The sequence below is a fragment of the Heteronotia binoei genome, chromosome 5 (assembly GCF_032191835.1).
Source record: "Heteronotia binoei isolate CCM8104 ecotype False Entrance Well chromosome 5, APGP_CSIRO_Hbin_v1, whole genome shotgun sequence".
Classification (NCBI taxonomy): Eukaryota; Metazoa; Chordata; class Lepidosauria; order Squamata; family Gekkonidae; genus Heteronotia; species Heteronotia binoei.
In genome coordinates, this window is record NC_083227.1 from 105,979,071 (window position 1) to 105,998,355 (window position 19,285).

Here is a 19,285-nt window from a genome sequence, read left to right on the forward strand (position 1 = left end):
TGGATGAAGTGGACTGTCTACACCCTTTCCAGTCAGGTTTCAGGCCTGGTTATGAGACTCAAACAGCCTTCCATTGCCCTGGCCTTGGTTACCCTGGGATCTAAAAGGTCCAATAATTTACTCTTCCTTGTATCTTGTTCCTCCTTTTCCCCCTCACCCTGGTAGGATGACCTGTGCCAGGAGAGAGACATAGGGAATAAATTCTTCCTAGACCTCTCAAGTGACTTTTGATACCATCGATTATGGTAACCTTTTGCACTACCTCTCTGGGTTGAGAGAGACAAAACGGTGGGGTACAAATGTTGAAAATAAATAAACAAGCAAATGAGCACTTGGAAATACAAGCTCTTTGTAACTAAAACCATCTCTGTGGAACCGTCATTGGAAGCAAAACTATAACAAATATGAAATCCATCCCAAAAGAGTTACATTATACTAGTGAAAGTGCTGGCCAACAGACATTTCAGTCTAGGTTCTCTACAAAAAAATACAGGATCTTTGTTTCAAACCAACTACCACCTGTAAGTAATAAAGGGTAGTTTGGTCTTACCAGGTAAATCTCCTTTCTGAGTACAAGCAGAAGAACTTACTTTAAAGGGCCCCTTCCACCTCAGACTAAATATTAGTAAAACTAGCACCATACCTCTTAAGTGAAAACCTCTCACCTTTTAGGAGCTCCTGCTGCCGATCCTCTTCATCCAAATCAATAATTACAGGGCCAGTTTGCTTCTTCGTTTTCTTCTTTCTGCCTGTGGCAAAGGATTTCTTCAGTGAAAGGAGACGGTACATCTCATAGCCCATCAGCAACACACCACCATCTGTCACCCAATCAGTTACCACTTTGGCACGTGCTGTTGTGGTCCTGTACAGAAATCCAAAAAGCACAAAAGGATCAGTGCTTCTGAACATAACAAAACACTGTGTACAAAACCTATTAACCAAGTCAATTAGGTATACCTATTTATGATAAAGACATATAATTTAATTTCTTCACCAGACCGCCATTCAAGCAACAAGAAATAGCATATATTTCTATATTAATGAATGCTAAGCTCCATTCAGTAAGCCTGAGTAGGACTGCACTGTAAATTCGATTCAGCAGTGGTGATGAACAATGTCTTATGCTTTTATTTGTTAAAACAATATGCTTTAGATAGACTTTACATGGTAGCATTTAGGGAAACCTCTACTTAACGGTGAATGTATAATCCTCAGTTACTCATACAGTTTTCCATCTTTTTCAATACCGGTAATAGATTTCACTTGATTATCATCCATCCCTACTCCCCTATCCAACATAGCAAAGCAACTGGTCTTATGGATACTGTACATGCTCTGCCTGGACTATCTTTCGTGTGGCAGCTTTTGAATACCATTTGGAAGTTTCAATTACACCAAAATAAGACACAGGCAGAAGTTCACCCTTAATGAGCATCTGACATTTGTATTCAAGTAACACTGCTGACTTCCAACGTGGTGAATGAAACCTGTGTAATTATTTTCTCCAACAGGAACCATTTATGTTCACCTGAGGCAGCTCTATAAAACGTTACTCATATAAAACACAGCAATTTCAGAATATTTTTGGCATAGCATATTTAAAGCAAGTACTATTTTTTTGAGTAGCCTTCTTCTGATTTTCATAGTTTACTTACTGCTGAATGTTAAATACATTACCACCAAAGAGATTACAAGTACCTGGGTGGAAATCTATTGCACATAGATGCATATTTTGTAGACTGCCTTAAGGACTCTCTGAGGATCACATAAGGCAGCATATAAGTGTACACAATATCTTTATACACACCTATGCCTTTATTGGCATCTATAAGAATATTAAATAGAGGGACGGCCAGCTTACATATTAAAAGAATACAAAATCCATACAGAAAAAAATTAGGATTACAAGATAAAAACAAAGTAGCAACATAGTAAAACTTAATACATAATACTACTTATCAGGATGAGTAATCATAGCTCTATAAAAAAACTTCGCTACTAATTCAGTTATTTCCAGATCAGAACTACCTTTATGAGGATATTAATAATTAACTTACTTGTGTTCATCATTTAGGATATGAACTTTGAAGGTGCGGGGCTGAATTTCTTTTGGGTCATAATCAGCAGGAAGGGCCTCTGGTGCCGGAAGCCACATGTTGAATTCTGCTAGCCAGTTCTGAAGAGTGTTTACCTATAAGCAAAGGAGCAGAGGAGTAAGACATGTTATTTAGGATTCTGAATGAAAAAGGTGTTTATGCTGTAGAATTCCAAAGCCCAAAACACAAAATGAGACCTTCAGATTTAAATCCAGAGATTTATGTATATGCAGATTTTACACTATACTGTTTTATGTAAATATATCAGATATGACATAATGTACAATGCATTCAGTTCAAAATCTGAAAGAAACCTCTCCTAATTATATCAGGGAGAAACACTAAGGGTGATCATGAGGTATAGGTAGTTCCTGCATGTTTTCCTCAATGGGAGGGGGGAACTGGGCCTTCTGTACAATCCCACGGAAGGAAGGAATTAAAGGATTAAAAATGAAAGTCAAGAACTACCAAGGGCCTCCTCTGAGTTCTAAAGAGTCCTTCTCCTCCACCACCCACGCCCTTTAATGCTACATTAAGAAACTCATCAATTATTTTTGTCTCATCAACTTACAGGTACAATGGCCAAGACAGTTTTTGCCTTGATGTGTCGGAAAAGTACATCCAAAAATGAGATGACCTGGAGGGTCTTTCCCAGTCCCATGCTGTGGGCTAAGATGCAGCCAAACCCACTGCTGGTTTTAAATCTTTCTAGGGACTCCACCAGATTATCATAAAGGAACCGGATACCACCAATCTAGAAAGAGTAACATACATTACCACCAAAGAGATTACAAGTACCTGGGTGGAAATTAATGAATTACAATTACTGAGTCTGCATCTAATCACATGCACATACAGCTCTATGAGGCAAAAAATACTGAGCATTATAAATTGTTACACTAGAATAAAGCTTCTGGAAGGTAAGGTGTTGAAATCCTTCTGTGTCCAGACCCAAAGCCTCCAATACCTGGTGAGGCTTTACTGCCCGTGCAAGTTGTGGAGCCAGGTAAATGTCCTCTTCATTTGGAGGATGATTGATGTTGACAATTACTTGCCCCGAAGCATCTAACTGATTTAAAGCATCGTTCACATGAGCACCACTGCTTTCTTCAGTAGCATCTTCATCCCCTTCATTGCCAGAATCACTGCTGTCTACAATTTGGAGGGCTTCATCTTCTCCCGAACTTAATTCTATCACTTCTACAAAACAATCAAATGTGCGGGGTTAGAACATCCATCATTTTGTCTACAAACAAAAATTTAAAATGCTATCATGCAATTTTGTTTTTCCCCTCTTTAAGGGAACTTATAGCCTACTGACAATGGGGAAAAAAATCCAAGATGTCACATTGGCATATTCAGCTACTCTACATGCCAGCATAATAGCGTTCAAACTTTTCACCTTCAAAATAGCATTACTTTGCTTATTTTTCCAGTGGGGAAAAGGGGGGTGAGAGCAAAACATGAACATTTTTCAAATCAGCACTAAAATGCTAACTAGGTATACGGAGAATAGTGATTTTAACAATAACAATTAGTACTATGTGAATGGCAGATAAAATGTACTTTTTAATTGCAGTAATTTTATGGATGTACATGTTTACACAGTGTTTCACAGATGCGTAGGTCTATAGTCTATAGTAAAGCAGCAGTGTCAAATGCATTGTAACAAATTGTTTATCCTAAAGCAAAATGTCTTGGGATGATAAGAGTTGGAAAAATAAGTTTGGGGACAGCCTTAGTACTAGTTATCCAACATGCACATTAGATATCAACACACTTTAAATTTTCCCTAGGATTGGATTCTAAGACTGCCTTCTGCCAAGCTGGATTTCATGACCACCCCCCTCCAACACAGAAAGACTTCTTTCAACAAGGGAAGATTTTCCTCCATCAGGACAAAAAAAACCATTCTTCACTGGAGGAAGCTTTGCTCCCTTGACTGAAGATTTAACAAAAAAGAGACAAACAATTCAGTGGCTCCAGCTTAGCAGAAGGGTATCATAGGCTCCAGCCCACAGGATCCAGCTCCTGGTTTTCTGAATAACTCAGCTGCCTGAAACAGAAGGGTATTGTGTGCAGTAATGCCAGAAAACTACCATTCATCCTTACCATCTTTAATGCTGTGGAGTCTTCCTTTAGAATCATCCTCACTGCCACTGCTGGTGCTGTCTAAACAGATGACTTCTTCAGCTAACACTTGAGGAGGAAGCTGAGCAACCTCTGCAGTTCTCAAAGCAATCTCCTCTGCACCAAATTAGTAAACAATAATGTATGAGTAACACTAAAAATACCAGGCGAGAAATCAAAAAGGAGTTCAGGCAAAAAAAAAAGTTCTCTTATTTTCATCACTGGCTTAGATTTATGCAAGTGTGGTATCATCTAATAATATTAAAATTGTCGATGTGCCTAGCCATCTGTTTGAGGCAGACATAACCCACCAGAAAATAAAGCTAGGAGTCTCAAAATTGGCCAGCAGATTCAGGATTACTCAGGGAGATGCAGTACCAAAAATAAAGGGAACTGGAACATCCTGACCCAAGTTATCGCCCAAACTATCACCACCCATGCTATTTGCAATGGAAGCTAGAATTGTCTGCAGGATAGGGTGTCTGCAGCAGTGGTTAAGGAACAGATGGGAGTGGGGGTGAATGAGAGCCAGCACTAGCTCCCTGTGGAGGAAAGGCCTCCTCTGCTGTAGAGGTCTTCTGGGGAGAAAGGGTCTCCTCAGAGTGAGTTAAAGAAGACAGGAACTGGGAGTGGCTGTATGAAGTCAGACAACAGGCCTCAAGCAGGAAGAAGTGTCTGACTGACACAGGCAGGAAGGTGAAGTAAGGAGTCAATGAGGATAGGAGTCCTTGCCTCTCGGAGGAATGAGATCCTACCATTTCCATAAGTTATTGGTGTTTGTTCATTAATATTTGCTGTCTAACTACTTGTTAGTTATTATGATTCTTTACTATATATGCATAGATGTAAAATGGTTGAATATAACAATTATATAAATTAATATATTACTAAACTGAATTATGTTATATTCTATACAAGAAATGGCTAATATTTGGAGTAATTAACATCCAAATGCTGCATATTGTTAAATTTAGGTGCTCTAATACATTTCTTTTTCAGAATAGTTAGTTTTTGTCATACAAAATGTACTAAAAATGCATATCCTTATGGAAGAATGCTTACTTGTGTGGTTAGCCTGGGGAGTGTACAGGGGCAGAGTTCATAGAAAGAAAAAAATAGTGTGAGCCAAATGAGCTGCAGGATTGGTGAGCAGAAATTGGTCTCTAGTAGATTATAACTATATATAAAAACTTATTCTGAAACGTTAATGTTTCCCCTGATGTTAAACCAGCTTGACTTCTACTTCTATTGCAATTAAAAATCGGTTTACTAGTTTAGGTTCTGTCTTTTCCTTTTTCATGCAGTTACATTTCAGCTTACCAATTTAAAGAAAGACAAATGTCACTATAACAACATCCCAAAACCCAAATTAAAATTGACTATTTGGGTTTTGCCAGGTTAATAAGGTGATTTTTTTGTCATTCTCCCCCTCTTTAATTTTTAGTCTACATTAATATTCCAGATATTTAAGTGTATCAGTGCATGAACAATTACAATATAAATATTCATCAACACTTTCCATTTATAGCATTAAGCCACTACAGAATTGTGGATAATATTACATCATTAATAACATAAAAAGTCTGTAGCCCTTTGCTATTCACCTCTCCTCTAAACTGTACAACATATAAATGACATCCAAAAACTGACATTTGCCTAGATTTTGACACTCTAAGCTGACTGTAAACCTATATTTTCAAAAGCTTATTCATTTAGTGACTGAGGTTTCTTTCACTGTTGTACTTTTTGATGCTATAAACATGAATGATATGCAGATTTTAAATTTTCTGGAGAATGCAAACTCAAGAAAAAGGGATTTGCCCACTTTTTTGTGAAATCTTAGTGCATAAAGTGGGAGATTTCTGCCTTTGGGCATGATCACCATGAATGTATGTAATCTATCCATCAAACCTGAAAGCCAGTTTGGCAGAGTGACTAAGTGTGCGGACTCTTATCTGGGAGAATGGGTTTGATTCCCCACTCCTCCATTTGCAGCTGCTGGAATGGCCTTGGGTCAGCCATAGCTCTCACAGAGCTGTTCCTGAAGGGCAGCTTCTGTGAGAGCTCTCTCAGCTCCACCTACCTCACAGGCTGTCTGTTGTACGGGAGGAAGGCAAAGGAGATTGTAAATCACTCTGAGATTCAGACTGAAGGGCAGGATATAAATCCAATATCATCATCATCTTCTTCTATATATGTCTGATATATTCTTTTTAGATTTTAATTTTTTGGGTATAAAATATCACCTGTTCATAATCTTATTTGTAGTTCAGTTCTCAAGTTGTAACATTTTATGTAAGTTTGTTCCTACTAACTTGTAAAGAATTATGCAAACCGTTATTAATATGTTGGCTGAATTCAATGACCTGCGGATGCAAATATTATAGAACTTTCCCACATTTCCCAGTAGTCCTTTCTGAGATTGGGAAAGTTTATTTCTGGGGTTGTAGTTAATACTGCCAGTGCTGGATTGGAACTTCCTGGAAACTTTGAGGGTGGAGACTGGAGAGGTCAGAGTATGGAGAGAGGAGGGATGCCAGAAGGATACAAAGCCAAAGAGCAGTGGTGTTGAACGGGACACATCCAGTCCACACAGGGTTCCTATCTGGCCCTTGAGCAACTAGCTGGTTTCTGTTTCCTTCTCCAGTCTTGTTTCTGTGGTGGAGGATTTACTACATCAGGGGGGTGTGCGCTAATATCTAAAGGAGTTCCTGCTATAGAAAAAAAGGCCCTGAATGCTGTTATGATTTGGATCCCCACTCCTTGGTTTGGACTACATTCAGTATGTTGTGTTGCTTACCTGGGAGAAACTCCAAAGGTACTGTAGGGATGCTGGCGTGGTAATCCTTCCTTTGCTGCTCAAGCCGTTTCCTTCTTTCTAACTCCTCCTGCTGGGCAGCTTTAGTCACAGCCTCCAACTGGTCCTCCCGCAGCAGTTTTCTGAGTTCCCAAACACAAAATATAGTATTCTAAAACAAATTAATCTATTCAGTTTGGAATTTTTTTCTTTTAGCACTCGCTTCTACACAAACAAGGGAAAATCCTTACACGCCATAATCTTTTAGCCAAATAAAGATTTGATATTTGTGACTTTAAAGATACATTAACATGTTGATCTTTCTTAATACATGCTAGAGCAAGATGGTGGAACTGATTTTTGACTGCAGTAAAATGTGGAAAACATTACTTCTATCTGCAATAGACCAGAATAAAAAAAAAAGTATTCTTTAAAAGGGCAATATAAAAGCTCTGTAAGATTTTTTGGTACCGTTAATTCATTTGTCAATTAACAAACAACTAAGCAGGAAGGCCCTTAGCTGTATTATCAGGGGCTGTCATAAGCTACAAAGGGGATGATTAAGACCTTCACCCCATCTCTGCCCTTAAGAAACCCTGTGTAAGACCATGAGCTCTTACTGGTCCATGCAGCCTCACACTACTTCTGGATGTTAAGTTGCTCATGTAAAATGGTTATTCCAGAAGAAAAGAACTAACTTTGTGTGTCTCTGTCTAGAATGTGCTACTGTTGTGAACTGCACAAATGCCAGAAAGAAAAATATCAGACCATGTTGAAATGCTGCACTTCCCTTTAATTTGTATTAGAGCTCAAAAGAAGCTGCTGGCTAAGAAGAAAGAGCATCAGCTTATATTCATTCTCTAACACGATAGTACTACAAATAATCTCTCTTTCAACAAGCACAACAACCAACTGATCTATATTATTAATTTCTTTGCTACACCTTCTCTTTCCTCTCTTCAGATGTTATTTGCAACATTCTCCTCCCCTTCCTCTCTTCAACAACCTCACAACTGCCCTCTAATGGAGGTTTGGTTCAGAGACACAACTTGCACTAGTTGCTATCTCTCTTTACTTATTAAAGTACAGAGAGGTTGCAACTAATGCAAGGTCATCCAGTAAATGCAATGGCTTAATAAGGATTTGAAACCATGGCTCTCTGGTTATGTCATACTATCCCTACACAATATGGTTTATGGTTATGACATACTATCTCTCTTTGCATGCCTTCTACATTTGTGTTTAATAAATCTAAAGTAACAAAAGCATTTTCTTTTTTTAACTACCAGAGGCCCCCACAGCTCTCCTTTTCAGGACCTCACCAATGTGATTTCCTTCCCACCTGAACATTTTCTGGGAGCCCTTCACATGTCACCATAAACCAGACAGCACTCCATCCAGTGAGGGTGATTTGCAACCTGTTAAAGTGTCCAGAGTCCCTATACTTCCAAAAGTATTTTTTTTAGTGGTGTTCACCTTATGTTCCTCCTCATGTGAGAAGGTTTCTGAGCCCTCTTCTTTTTGGTGTCCTCAGAGGACAGGCTCTTGTGCTGATTCTGCAACAGTTTCTCTGCCTGTTCACTCTGAGATGAGGTAGTTGAAGTAGAGCGTTGCCATTCCCCATCTTCACTATGCTGAACATGATCGCTGCTAAACACTGCTTCATGGGTCTGGTCTGAAATGCAAAGTCACAGTGAGTTGCACAAAAGCACCCATCAAACACAAATGTTTTCATTTTTTTATATACACATACTAATTCAGATCCGAATTCAAAGGCTTGAGTCCTGGATTAGATCAGGTGACTTTCAGTTATAAGGACCTAGAATCTTTCCTGCACTCCCTACACCCCACAGTTCTTTCCAACCCTGGGGAAGTTTATTCCTGAGGTCATGGGACCCTGTATAGTCTATAGTGTAGACCAGGGATGTCGAACTCATTTGTTATGAGGACCAGATCTTGACCTTGTTGGGCTGGGTCATGTGAGTCATAAAATGTAATGCCAGGTCAGAGAGATATAAACTTTATAAATGACACAGACAAACACACACACACTCAACCTAATCCACCTCACTGGCTTGCTGAGCCTCAGCCAACAGAAGGAAGAGAGCCTTGGCTCAGTAGCTCTGCTGTGCAATTGAGACAGCCTGGCAAAGCTAATTTTCCTTCCCCCACTTCCTCCCCAAGGGAGGAGCTTTGCTCTGTTGCTCCTGTGCAATTGAGCAAGCCTGGCAAAGCAAGCTGTGATGCAGAAGGAAGCAAAGAGGGAGAAGGAAGCAGACGACAGTAAGTTGCTCATGGGCCTGATAGTAGCCCTCCGGGGGTCTGATTCAGTCTCCGGGCTGTATGTCTGACACCCCTGGTGTAGATTAAAAGCTGTATGGGTCAGGAAGCTAAGAACAACTGATAGGAAAGGGTGTGGAACTGTTCTCTCTACCCTATTCTGACAGCTTAGCTGGGCTAACACAAAAGCAGAAAGGGGGTTGTGCCCTTCCCCCTTCCCTCTGCAGCAATCCAACCCACATGGCTAGTTTATGTGGGACCCACAACCCCAGGAAAAATGTAGTAATGGTAAAGATTGCTGGGCAGTATGAAAAAGATCCACAACCATCAACACCTTCACTGGATCCAACTCCTATATTCTTGATATTGATCATTTGGCCTTCAAGACAACATCTCTGTCCTAGGACAGAGACAACATCTCTCTCCTAGTATTTCCAGTGTTACACACATGAACAAAGGTTCTGGTGACAAATGGAACCTTTCTAGGCAATCTACTTGTAAATATCTTGGCCTGTTCCTTGACGCAGTAGACAGAGGCACTTTCCACAAATAGTTCTTGTGTTATTCTTTGATGTTGTGACAGAGTGGAGGTTGTCCTGCCCCACTCAGCTGAGCCTATGGGAGCACTGCTTCAGCATCCAATAGCCTTTCATGGGGTGGATGGAATGTGGGAGGGAAGCACAGCAGGATTTAGTTCAGAGCTTTCTCAGGGAGAGCACAGTGATATGTTTTGGGTCTGCCTCAGAGGAAAAAAAAAAAGATAGTTGAAGGGCAGCCTGGTCTGGTAGTGTGGCAGAGCTGTTGGACTCTATCTCTGGGAGAAGACAGAGTAGCAGGTTGTTAGGCCCATTTCTGGTGATGAGCAGATCTCATACCATTTAGTCTGACTCTTTTGTAAAGAGCAGGCTGATGTGGGTGGAATCCTGTATATGTGTGAAAGGATGCAACCTAGTGGCTAGTCAATGAAAGCCTGTTTATATATGCAAGCATTAAAGAGAATTCAGATCACACTCTGGAGCCATTACTAGCTTAAATTTCTGAGCCTCCGCTAGGTTTCTCCTTTGTCTACCTGGAGACCTGTGCTGCTGATCTGCTCTTTATAACCAACCTGTAAATAAATAAAGCTTCTTTGTTATTTATAGACAACTCCTACCTCAATGATCTCCATGTTCTACTTGTTTACCATAAAACCTACCTCACAGCAGCAAACCTTTTACATATGTCACACCAGGAACATCTATCTTGTAAGTGAGAGGAAGGCTTACAGTTTAAAAACCAACCTGGTTCCCCAAAATTTTATACAGGTACCCTCATGTGGTAGGAAAGGACTGTCACAGATGTATTTATTACAAATGCACAAATTGCACCAAGGGAACCCACCAAGGCAGGAAAAGAAATGAGGAATGTTAGTATGGAAACAGGTTTTTACACACAAGGATCTTGACCAGCCATTCACTTTCTCCTAGTGTCCAAAATGAATGTTGTACAGGACTTCATAGAATTAGGAAGATTATGTTCTCCAGACAGGCCACCAATGGCTCAGTTCAAAGAAGGTCTGTGACATGGGTGCAGCTTCTGTGAGGTACTATGCCATTTCAGTAAAACTAGAACCACAGGGAGAGGATAGTGTGGTTATTTACCAGGTCACCATACCTCCTTAATGTACTGTAATATTCCCTCAAAACTACTCAAATAGCATGGACCTGGACCATACAGGCACATTCCTGTGCTACAAAGGTTACATCTGAATTGTCCATATGTTACCACTAGTCTGAATATGGTTTGGAAAAAAAGGACAAAGCTGATCTGAATCTAGCAGCATCACTGTATGCCAAGAACCATTTCATAGGCCAGCAAGCATGACTGCTTTGGTCTTCCAGTTCCAATCTATGAATAAAAAAAATCAAACCCTCTATTCTAACAACACATTTTAAAAGAAAAGGATTGAACTGTATAGTCTGATCAACAGGGCAAACAGCTATTCACTCTTGATATTCACAATAGCAACAAGTGTAGCTGAACCACAACTGACCTCTCTCTTGCCACAAGCTTACACTAGGTCACAACATGAACTTGATACATTTTCTAGTACAGAGAGGGCCATTAGGGAAGCATGTGGTAACAGAGATGTCACAACAAACGAGCCCACGGACTAAGGATTACGTACATTTATATATTTTAAATAGTCCCAGCATTAGATACAGAATCTAATTTCCTGGATTTTCTCAAACTAGAAATCTGCTATCCTTGTTAAATCACAAATTCTAGCACATCAAGTCAAGTGAAGTTAGTAATATTAGCCACAGCTCTTTTACACCAGTGGCCTTCCCCCCTTCATTCACAATTATATAACTAGATCAAAAGATTGGATAAAATAGGGCAATAGGAAGCACCAACAGCAGCACATGTGACCACATTCTGCAGGATGAGTCATTAAACCAGTGACTTTCCCAGAGCCAAAAACAAAGCCATAGTTCATGCATAATTCTAAGGTACTGAAAAATCAAATATTAGCAATAGTCACAGTTCTCACAAGCACCTTTAATATATCTTTATATTTTTTTCACATAACTTTGCAGCAAAAGCAGCAGTAAAACATTGGGGCCAAGCAGCAGATTGGTCATTCTGATCTATCTTTTCTGCACTCTGTGAAAAAAATAAAAAGGCAATGCTTGCTCTATCTACTTCTCCCCCACACACCAGCTTTGTATGCAAAACCCCAGAGGGCAATATGGGGAGACAGAAACGCCTTTCTGAACATGCTGTCTGAAATTATGCATCCTACCACCGCAGAGTTCTGCCACCACATTCTACTACACACAAAGGCCAGGCATAATTCTGAGTCATTTTTCCACTCTGCACAACACAATATAAGAATAGGCCTTCTGCATCCCACTCAGTTGGGTCCAGCAACCCTCACTAGCCATAGCAGGTACATGCAACCTACTCTGGGACAAGTCTCAGAATCCTAAAATTCATAAGGATCAAAGGGGAAATGGTTCTTAAACCTTATCATAACCAGTCTCCATAAGCTTGAAAGCTTCGCAGCCAGAATCCAAGTAGTTACTAAAACCAGTTTGAACCTGCTTCAGTATCAGATATTATAGGCAGCACTGAACAGGTGCACAATGATCTGGAGTTTTGAATACTCTTTCTTCCCACTCTACATACATAGATACAATATTACTTTCCTTGCACCATAACCCACTAGCCCTCTTACAGGCACCTTGGCAATTTCATTCTCCTACTTGAGCTGCTGTACCTCACACTGAGGAGAAAGTGGGAAGACACAGGGGGAAGCCCTTCTCACACCAGATACACGAGAGCTAGGTAAGGTTCAACAGTGATGGGAAGAGACAATCTAGAGCTACTCTGGTAATTAAAGAGATTATAGTTATATATTTTAATATTAACAGTTATATTATTGTATGTGTGTGTTTGGTGGGATGGTTTGCAGGGCATACCGTAGTCAAGTGGCTCTTTTTGGTTGATGACAACTGCAAAGGTGGTTCTTTATGAGTTGCAGAGCAAGTACCACTGCCAAAGGAGATCCAGATACATACTAAATTCTCCAAAGTGAGCTTTTTTAGAGAAGACCCCCCCCCCCCCAAAAAAGACAGAACTGGTTTAATGGGCTCCACCACTACAGTCACCAACAGAGAAATCCAAAATTGCCAGTATTAATAACAGCAAGGGAAGGAGTCCATGATCTACCCTCTCGAATTCAGGAAATATACAAACTATGGGGACAGGGGGTGCTAGAGAGGAAATATGAACTGTCTCCTAGTAATTTCTTACTTTGGTGTTTGAGAACCCAGGGTTCAAAGGAAGCTGCAAATAAACTACTCCTATTTTGTGTCCATGTGAACCATTATTTTAGTTGCCATAGCAATGTCACGTAATTTTAAGAAATGAAGGAAAATTGCTCTAGATAATTAGTCAAGGTGGGGGTTATCAGAGAAAGCAGAGCAATCTTTACAGCATCACCTACACTATGAAAATGTTCATAAGACTTTCCTAGCGAGGTTATGTTTTGGGGAACACACAAGCAGGTAAATTGCAATTGTTTGTCTGTCGAATCCTTACTTTGTAAACCAAGACAAATATTAACCCAGTCCAGAACTAGCCACAGTCTTCCTGGTTCTATCCTGGCGCAAACAAACATACAATAAATAAAGGAGACAGTCTCTCTGGCAGACATCCCAGTGCCAAGTCTTTAAAAACTCTGCAGCTTGTACCAGGCCAGCTAATAAAACAGCAGTCTCTCTCTTCAGGCAACTATGAAGCTTTAAGCCCTTCCCACCCTGGAGCACCCTGACAAAGAACTAATTATATAATGATTGCATAAGATCATACCTACCTAGACATACTCTTTCCAAGAGCCCTAGAAGCTAAGACAACCCAGGAAATCACCAAAACCCTTCTCCACACACTGAACATAGTACTTCCCTTAGTACTTGCTGCTACAAAAAGAAGTACAGCATCTGTAACAGGGGTGGCTAAACTGTGGCTCAGGGGCCACTTGTGGCTCTTTCACACATACTGTGTGGCTCTTGAAGCCCCCAACCGCCCAGCTGGCTGGCTTGGAGAAAATATTTGTCTCTTTAAATCACTTTGCCAAGCCAAGTCAGCAGGTGGCTTGGAGAATGCATTTAAAGTTGCTTTCTTTCCACCTCTTTCTCCCTCACCCCAATCTATTTTCCTTCCTTCCTTCCTCCCTCCCTCCCTCTAACATCTGACGCTCATGTCTTGTGGCTCTCAAACATCTGACATCTATTCTATGTGGCTCTTAAGTTAAGCAAGTTTGGCCACCCCTGATCTATAACAAGTTAGCTGATTACAACCTACACTCATCATGCAATTGCCACTCCATTTTACCCTCACTAGTTTCTGCTTCCTAATTTTTACTCTGAGCCCCTTGTCAAACTGGTCACCACAAATATTTAGAGGCCTGATATGCTTCTTCAATGAGTTAACCAACATCTTCACAGGGAAGAAAAGCACAGGTGGCAATCCCTTATCCTATGCAGATAAGCAGCTTCCAACTCACCAGACAAAATAGTCTGTCATTGTGACAAAGGCAACAGAAATCTGGAACATGACCATAATCAAATCACCTAGCCTGTCTTAATTGAAGTAGCTTCCTCTAAACCCTACAGCTCTTCTAGAAAAAAATAACAAGTCTCCTTCCCCAGCTTACAAATGTATCTCTCAAATGTGCAAAACAAGCAAATATTAAGGCTTCTTTCCCTAAAATTCAAGTCATGCTATATAGCATAAACTACAATAAACATACACCTTTAGTAACAGAAGAATAAGAATAGCCCCATGGAGAATAAATCACAATATAGTCCATTTCAGACAAAATAGTCCTTTTTCAAGAGTATACATAATATACAAGTTGTGAAAGAGTCACTGCTTGAATAAGCTTGCAACTTTACTGGCTCATGTGGAGCTGTGTTGCTTCACTGGCCTGCAGAAGTAGGAACAAAACTGAAAGTGTGGATTATTCTGACGGCACCAAAAGGAAGAAGAAAATAGTATTTCCTGCCTTCCTAAAGGAACCACGGGAATAACCCACAGAGATGTCCTCCACCTCAGAGGAAGAATTGTGCTGTATTTGTGACTAATTCAAGAAGCAAATAAAAGCAATGATGTACAAAGGATTAAATTCAACTGCAGTTTTGGACCCACCCCCTCCCATTTGATAACAGAAAATCCTCAGGTTATCTCTGGGTATGGAAGCATACAAACAAGTTAAAAATTAAAATACCACTCATTCTTGATTGCCATGTTTTAGATATTATTTAGTAAAAGTCTGGATCTACTACAGCAGAGGTCCCCAACCCCTGGTCTGTGGACCAGTATTGGTCCGCAGCCTGTTCACAACTGGGCCGCGCAGCCTGGCCGCACCGCCCCCCCCCGTGGTGCCTCCTCCATCCTCTGTTTTTACCATTTTAAGGCTGAAGAAGGGGTGGTGAAGCGCCTCCTTCCCCAGCTCTTTAAAGGCCGCCCCCCTCTGCTGCTGATCAGCTGAGGCAGGGTGGCCAGGCTGTATGGCGCTGCAGGGGGGGGGGGGCTGAATTAGGTGCCCCAACCCTGCCGGCCCTGGTGCCGCAGTGGGCAGGCCAGCCCTGGTGCTGGTCCCCAGTGCCAAAAAGGTTGGGGACCACTGTACTATAGTAACGAAGAAGAACACAGATTGGGGTGGAGGAGGAGGAAATAAGCTACACCAAACAGGAAGACAGGAGAAAGGCAGAGAAAACTTACACAAAACCTGGAACATCTAAAGGCCAACTTCAGTGACAGGCAATTTACTTTCTAATTCAAACATTATGCAAGCTGACCAAAGCCCCAAACACTCAAGAGCTCTTATTCTATCCAGACCTCACTTCTGCACACAGCAGAGAAGCCTGAATTACATAAATGCTAAAGAGCACTTATATAAGCTTCATGGACATATGTCTAAATATCAACACAGAACCAAAAGAAGAAACCAGGCAGCTAATCTTACCATAACCACACACATGCTCACTTACATAGCATGTACCTAGACAACAGCAGACAATATTACTGTCACGGTTATCAACTCACACTTTCACCTTTTTCCTTTCAGAATTCAGAAGCATTTCTAACAATCTAGAAAACTAATTTCTGTTCTGAGCTATAGCACAATCATACTGTAATATTATGGTTGCAGAACAAAGTATGTGCCCAATGCCTCCTTTAAGACCAAGAAAGTTTTATTCAAGGTATAAGCTTCCACGTGCACACACACTTAATTACTTGTCTGCACAATGATCCAAAAGCCTCATGTGGAAGGAGCAAAGGAAGACAAAGTAGAATTATTCTGTTACCCTATTCTGTTTATTCTGCTAAAAACTAGAACTCTGTGACCTTTCCAACTCTACCTGAGATGTAAACACTTTCAACAAAAATGTCCCTCATGCATTGCAAGTTATAATACAGTAATTTAAATCACTAGATAAATTTTAAAAGTCTGAAAATTTACGCTTTTAATTTCATAGCAATTTTCTTGCAAACTGACATTTCTGCTTTCAGCCTTCTCGCTTCAACAGAGACTCGGTCACAATGACCCACAGTATTTTTCAGTCTTCTCAGCTAGGAAGTTTGAACAACGCTATTACTTTCACCAACTATGTGGGAAGAATGAGAAACTACACTCTCTGACAAATCCCTGTTATCTAGTTTTTCTGGCAAAATATCATCATGCAGACATCCACATGAGGACCAATTATTTTTATACTACCTTTCAATCCTGGAAAAAACCCCAAGGAATATATTAAAAGCATATCAAAATACAACTGTTTCAAATGCAGAAATATTAAGATACAGGATTCGGGAAAATTCTGAGCCATGGAACTATATTTACATCTTAGTTTTGCTACATGTCTTCTCTGCTGAGTCAGGGTAGATACCATCGTTTTTTAATTCTGGAGATTTGGGAAATGGAGACTGGATTACCGGGGGGGGGGGCATTATGCAATGATTGATGGTGGAAAGTGCTGTAAAGTTGCAGCTGACTTATGGTGACTCTGTAGGGTTTTCACAGCAAAACATGTTCAGATGCAGTTTGTCATTGCCTGCTTTTGCATAGCAACCCTGAACTTCCTTGGTGGCCTCTCATCCAAGTACTAACTGGGGCCAACCTGCTTACAGGGCCAGCGCATGGGAGTAGGCAAACTAGGCAAATGCCTAGGGCGCAACTTCCAGCAGGTGGGCACCCCCTCTCCACTCCCACCATCCCCAAGCCTCGGATTCACTTCCTGTCCACAGTGCCCTCCAAATTAAGCAAGTGCTGTGGAGGGGAAGTGCCGAGTATTTTTTCTTGGCTATAAGGGGGAGCCCCTCTGACCCCTTAAAGCCAAAAACAAGTGGGGCTTCCCATCTGCAGCGCCCAATGAACTCGGTAAGTGCTGCGGAGGGGATGCATTGAGCACCCAGTGTGATGATGTCACCTCTGGGTGATGTCATCACGGGCAAAGCGCACGCACAAAAAAATCTACTGGAGGGGCACGCATTGGGGTTCTGCCCTAGGCCTGCTTGCTTAGTTTCCAAAATCTGATGAGATCAGGCTAGCCTGAGACATCCCAGTCAGGGCATGCAATGATTACATAAGCTTTAGTTTACAGTAGGCAGTTATTGCAGGTCATGGTGTTATACTAAATCTTCGAACTGATGGAAGTTAATAGTGAAAGGCCTATTAATATCATGTGCACCATGTGCATGATTTTACACCAAAATTGCACTCTGCTCAACTACCACAGTCTTATAACTATGGACCAGGGCTTGGCATCAGGGGGTGGGGCCTAATATGCAGAAGAGTCCCTGCTGAGCTTCTTCTACAAAAAAGCCCTGCTATGAACTCAGACACAAACATCATCATATATAAACCCCACAATTACCAAATGCCCCTTTCCTGGTTTTAGTGGCCATGTGATTCTGAAACAACTAAAATGCACCATTACTGTACAGCTGTTAAGAAATTTGTGCGCTTTGTGCTCTATAGTTCACCATTCTCATAGCGATGAGTAACAGTTATTCTGTGACATTAACCTGCAAGGCACACCACGTATTTGATTTACTGGATCCAAGAGTTAATGCGGAGGAGTAAATAGAAGTGTCTGCTCAACCACAAAATTCAGTGGATGATTTTGTCACTGGCTTGGATAAATCCTAAAATGTACATAAAGGAAGTGGGGAGTGGTGATTTTGCCAGTTCTCCCTACCACAGGAGACCTCTGGCTCACCCTGCTCCAAGCTATTCCTAGGAGTGTTCATCCCCCAGAAGCAGCATTTTGGGGTGTATTTTGTGTCAAGGAATAAGACAGAGAAATTGTGCTTCATAAATTGAAATCCTTTTGTACATGAAAAGTGTAGCTGGAATCCAAACTGCCATCTCTAAGTCAAACTTACTTTGTAGGGTTGTTGGAAGAACAAAAGGAGGGTAAACCATGTATGCTGCCCTAAACTGCTTGGTGGAAGAAGTGGATAAAAACAAGCTAGTGCACACATTAGATTCCACGTTTGCCTCTATAATAAGTATTATATTTATTGAGCCCTTTTATATGAAGTGGCTCCCCATGAAGACTTGGAAATGTTGTCCACAATATCACAGCCAGTCAAGGTATAAGCCACATAGTGTTATGGAGAAAAATGTCTAATTGGCAGATTGCCACTACATATGAGAGGACTGCGATATTAGGCAATTTAAAGTTTCTTAATCTGACAAACCACCACACATACTGACTCTCAAATGAATATATCCAATTGTAGCCAAACATCTGAGGAGGAGTAATCTATAAATGTATTAAAATCAACATCACTTTTTTGTGGTTGGTAAATTGTCATTGATGTCACCTATAAGCCTGCAACAGTCATACAAAACCTACCTTTATTATGACTCAGGCAATGGGATCAGTTGATTTCTTGATGGCTACGAAGCCTATACTCACATCACAGTACTGAATATGAAGAATATCAGATTAACTTTTTATACATTTCCCACCCCCTCTTATAAAAAGACTTGTTGAAAACTAAATCTGAATGTAGGTGCATGCATTAACCAGAGTTAGTTTCCCAGAACCAACCAAAATTCGAAACTGGGATTAAACTCTGGTTTAGAATGGGGGGGGGGGGGGCAACTCTTGTTAATCTGCATTTGTATGCCATGGATACCTAGAGTTAGTTTTTAACTGGGATTCTCTACTTGAGGAAAAGGAGAGAAGAACAAGGCATACAAACAGCTTGCCGACAAGCCAAGTTTGTATACATTTTCCTTAACTCTGGTTAATGAAACATCTGAATGCAACCCCTGAATGTTTTCTAACTGAAGATTTTCTTTATATAACTGTTGAGGCAGCCCTTCAAAATACACACCAAACAAGAAACAGGAATATGCACTTTAAATGTTTCCTTGCTATTCTAACTAGGCAAATTGATGATACACAATATGCCATCT

At 40.7% G+C, this 19,285-nt stretch overlaps 1 protein-coding gene across 5 annotated transcripts in view; it reads right to left on the reverse strand.

Annotated features, from left to right (window-relative positions):
- RAD54L2 (RAD54 like 2) overlaps positions 1-19,285 on the reverse strand; it is a 105,950-nt gene that overhangs the window by 21,238 nt on the left and 65,427 nt on the right. For all 5 annotated transcript variants that reach the window (XR_009555450.1, XM_060239991.1, XM_060239992.1 and 2 more), the window contains 7 exons: positions 8,500-8,698; positions 7,027-7,166; positions 4,209-4,343; positions 3,064-3,296; positions 2,668-2,850; positions 2,058-2,191; positions 666-862 (listed from right to left, as the gene is read on the reverse strand). Coding sequence is in view for 4 of the 5 variants with exons in the window: in XM_060239991.1 (XP_060095974.1) it covers positions 666-862; positions 2,058-2,191; positions 2,668-2,850; positions 3,064-3,296; positions 4,209-4,343; positions 7,027-7,166; positions 8,500-8,698 (1,221 nt within the window). In the remaining variant the exon portion in view is untranslated. The remainder of the gene's footprint in view (positions 1-665; positions 863-2,057; positions 2,192-2,667; positions 2,851-3,063; positions 3,297-4,208; positions 4,344-7,026; positions 7,167-8,499; positions 8,699-19,285) is intronic.